This window comes from Myotis brandtii, unplaced genomic scaffold (assembly GCF_000412655.1).
Source record: "Myotis brandtii unplaced genomic scaffold, ASM41265v1 scaffold731, whole genome shotgun sequence".
NCBI lineage: Eukaryota > Metazoa > Chordata > Mammalia > Chiroptera > Vespertilionidae > Myotis > Myotis brandtii.
The window spans coordinates 776,235-780,394 of record NW_005370895.1 but is presented as its reverse complement, the minus strand read 5'-3'; the positions used below and the strand labels follow the sequence as shown (position 1 = coordinate 780,394).

General features: G+C 53.9%; 1 protein-coding gene across 1 annotated transcript; it reads left to right on the top strand.

The window, feature by feature from the left end:
* Window positions 1–2,939: 2,939 nt before the first annotated feature.
* LOC102264004 (non-histone chromosomal protein HMG-17) lies at window positions 2,940–3,325 on the top strand. The gene has a single exon (XM_005882635.2). It carries the CDS (start codon window positions 2,971–2,973, stop codon window positions 3,241–3,243), a length of 273 nt encoding a protein of 90 aa, XP_005882697.1. The 5' UTR covers window positions 2,940–2,970; the 3' UTR covers window positions 3,244–3,325.
* The last annotated feature ends 835 nt before the right edge of the window (window positions 3,326–4,160 follow it).

The following is a 4,160-nucleotide window of genomic DNA, read 5'->3' as shown; positions in this document are numbered from 1 at the left end:
GCCTGGAGCCTGCAGGGAGAGCCGCCCTCGGCCTCCCAGCCAGACTCAACTTAACTCTCTCCTCGCAAAGTAACGGGGCGCCTGTGCCCTCCGCTGGCCGGCTTGCATCCCCAGCGCAGCAGGGCTCGGCTCCGGCACCACAGTTTCGGGCAACTCTTGGTGACACCCCATCCACCTCTCCCCGACTTCAAGCCTGTCCCGCGCCATCGCGCACAGAAAGCGGAGTAACCCCGCGAGGTGAGGGCAGTAGGCCGTGCGCGCATTGGTGAGGGGGGGTCCCCAGAGGCCTGAGTGTCTGAGACACCAGGGGGCACATAGAAGCCAAGAGGCCCCCTCCTCCCTTACAAGGCCCTCTGCCGAGTGAGCTGACAGGGTCCCGGGTGCAGGAAAGGAGGATGGTCCAGGACCCCAATGACAAGGACAGGAAAGCTGGTGGGTAAGTTCCAGGGTGGCCTGGCCTCTTTTCACAGGGGTCATCTGGCCTGGACACAGCACCAGAAGTCTTAGGGGGATGTGGTTCTGTAGAGGTCGAGGAGGCCAGTTGCCCCCTAAGAGTCCCAAGGGGTGGAGAACTCTCCGGGGTTCAGCACCCCCAGCTAAGGGGTGCCGAGCTGAGAGTACAGCCGCTGAGAGCGAGGCTAGAGGAGAGGCTGGTCCCTCCCTCACCATTTTCCCTGCACAAGAGGGAATGAAGCAGCCACACAGAGTCACCTCTTCATCCCAGTTAGGCCCAGGGATAGTCCCCCTGTTCAAGGTCATGCCCTGATGGGGGCCCCGGTGACTATGGTGTGGTCCCCACTGTGAGCATGCTTAGCTAGTGCAGGCTGGGAGGGCAAGGTCAGTGGCGTGTGCTCCCCCCGCATGTAGTTCTGCCGGAGAGTCACTGCTCTGACTTGATCAGAGGCTGATGGAAAAGGCTGGATTTGTAGATCAAGCCCTCACGAATTCCTGGAAAACTGGGACTCCGTGACCAGCCAGCCCACTAACCGGCATGCTGTTTAAAGAGCTGCCTCCGAGAGAAACTGTGTTTCAAGTCCGTGTGTCGCTCCTGTCCCGTTTCACATCTCCCTCCCTGCCGGCCACCCCAGGTGCGGAGTGTCAGGCCAGACTGCCTTTCCCTGCACTTGCCAATACCCTTTAGAGAGCAAAGCAGACTGACCACCTCTTGCATGGCCTCCTCCACACTCAGAGTCCGCGGGCACTTGGCTGTGGTAGAGAATGCAGCCTGGGCAGAAGCCGTGGGAGAGCGCACCCCAAATACCGCGCGGGCCTCCTGGACTGCGCCCTTGGCACGGAGCGTGTGGAGAGGGCTGTCAGAAATAGAAGGGCTTCTCCGGGCAGGGCGCTCCTGCTGAGAGGCGGGCCAGGGCTCTGGGGCATTGAGTGGGTGCGGGCTTCTGCGCTCCGAGCTCCTCAAGCTCTTTAAACGGCTCAGTGATTGGGAGAGGTGCAAAGGCCCTCTCACCTGGATTTGGATGGGCCACAGGTCTAAGCTGCCCAAGCTGGGGAGCAATAGGGAGGAGCCCAGAGCTGATCAGACAGGTGGAGAGAGCTGAGCTTGCTTTGTTTTAAAAAGGGGAGGGAGAAAAGCTGTGTGATGTGGATACATTGGACAAGTGCAGGAAGAGCCGGTCTGGCTTTCAACTCAGCACCCGAGTAAATGGCAGAGGGCTGTAACGCTGGTGCACAGCTTTGGTGCCAGTGGAGATGGGGGGTCAGATAGTTCAGGGGTCAGTGCGAACCCACCCACAGCCGGGCTGCTGGTCCCCGAAGTGCCCTCTCTGCTTCTGATGCTGAGTGCGCTGCTCCTTCTATGGGAGCGCTTGTTCCTAGGGTTGTTCGGGTACCAACTAACCTGAAATCTTTTTAAAGCAGTTCGTTTCCTCCCTCCCTCCCCCCACTGACTTGGGTTTATCTTAGACAGCCTTTGTCTTAGACCTTGAATGGGACTCCCTGCTGACTATGCTGCCCAGTCTTGGTAAACTGTGGCCTCTGAAGCAAGAAACCGCCGCCCACATCGCCTTCTTTCACCTTCTCCTAGAGCAGTGGTTCTCAACCTTCTGGCCCTTTAAATACAGTTCCTCGTGTTGTGACCCAACCATAAAATTATTTTCGTTGCTACTTCACAACTGTAATGTTGCTCCTGTTATGAATCGTAATGTAAATATCTGATATGCAGGATGGTCTTAGGCGACCCCTGTGAAAGGGTCGTTTGACCGCCAAAGGGGTCGCGACCCACAGGTTGAGAACCGCTGTCCTAGAGGCTGGACTTACCAGCAGGCTAATGAAAATCCCACCAAAGGCTTCTCACTCACACAGGCCCCTGCCAGGGCCCTGGGCCTCCTTTTTTGCTCATAATTCTGGGTGAACTTTCTTCATTCAGAATTCATGATGTCACCCTCAATGTATAAGGTTCAGGCCCTGCAGATATGAGGCCAACCCAAAACCTCTGCCTTAACTTTCAGCTCTGGGGTTGGTTGCTTGACTTAGTGACTGATTGTCCGTCTCTCATACCAGGTAGTCCCTGGGCTGTGGATCTTTTAGTCCTGCTTGAGGGACCTGTAAGTTGTTTCCAGTTATTCACGATGATAAACAACAGCAGGGGTAAACATCCTTGTAACTAAAGCTTTGCGGCTTAATTATTTCCTTTGGATACGTTCCTGGGCTTAGACTTGCTGGGTGAGAGAGGAAGGGCGATTTTGAGTCATTTTCTATGCATTTCCAGAGTGCCAGGGAAGCGAAAGTGTATACTTGAGAGAAATGCATTCACTTACTTGGTACTGGAGTTTTGGAGTTTTGACCAAAGGGCTGCTCCGGGGCAATACACAGGCATAGTCAGCCACCCATAGGAGGGGACTGAAAACCATCACAGAGCAGTGTGAGGAGATGAGATCAATCCCCGGACCCAGCAAGGCCCACGCGCTGCTGCATCCCCGCGTCCCGCTCGGACGTCCCACCACTGTCGCCATCATGCCCAAGAGAAAGGCTGAAGGGGATGCTAAAGGAGATAAAGCCAAGGTGAAGGACGAACCACAGAGACGATCCGCCCGGTTATCAGCTAAACCTGCTCCTCTAAAGCCAGAGCCCAAGCCTAAAAAGGCCCCTGCAAAGAAGGGAGAGAAGGTACCGAAAGGGAGAAAGGGGAAAGCTGATGCTGGCAAGTATGGGAATAATCCTGCAAAAAATGGAGATGCCAAAACAGACCAGGCACAGAAAGCTGAAGGTGCTGGAGATGCCAAGTGAAATGTGTGCATTTTTGATAACTGTGTATTTCTGGTGACTGTACAGTTTGAAATACTATTTTTTATCAAGTTTTATAAAAAACAACAACAACAAAAACCGATCACAAATAGTCACAGTGGGTGTGAGGGTAAGTAATGGGCATGAAAGGGAAAAGTGATCCAGTGAAACTGAAAGGCAAAGAAGGCAACAGGTTGATTAAGCCTTGTATTTAGGGTTTCTCCTTAGCTGCTTTTTAAAAATATATATATTTTTATTGATTTCAGAGAGGAAGGGAGAGGGAGAGATAGAAACATCAATGATGAGAGAGAATCATTGATCGGCTGCCTTCTGCACGCCCTCTACTGGGGACAAAGCCGCAACCTGGGCAGGTGCCCTTGACTGGAATCGAATCTGGGACCCTTCAGTCTGCAGGCCATTGCTCTATCCACTGAGCCAAACCAGCTAGGGTGCTCCTTAGCTTCTTAATTCAATATTGGCTGTATGTAGGCTGAGGGAGCAGGATTGGCTGTGTATAGGGTGAGGGAGCAGGATTGGGTGTATGTAGGGTGAGGGAGCAGGAATGGGTGTATGTAGGGTGAGGGAGCAGGATTGGCTGTATGTAGGGTGAGGGAGCAGGATTGGGTGTATTATAGGGTGAAGGAGCAGGATTGGGTATATGTAGGATAAGGAGCGAGAAGAATATGCTGAAGCTGGAGGGGCAGGGATAGGACTCGGGCACAGGGCAGCGTGGGCTCTGCAGGGGCAGAGCTGAGGGCTCGTGGGGGTAAGAGACCCTTCCTAGGTGCACATCACAGAGCACGTGTGTGTGTGTTGTCAGACCTAGCCCTGCTTCCTCAACCCCATAATGAGCATTCCTATCAGTTCTTTTCAAATTGTCACTGACCAGAAGGTCCTAAATCTCCGTAGGAGAGGGCGTG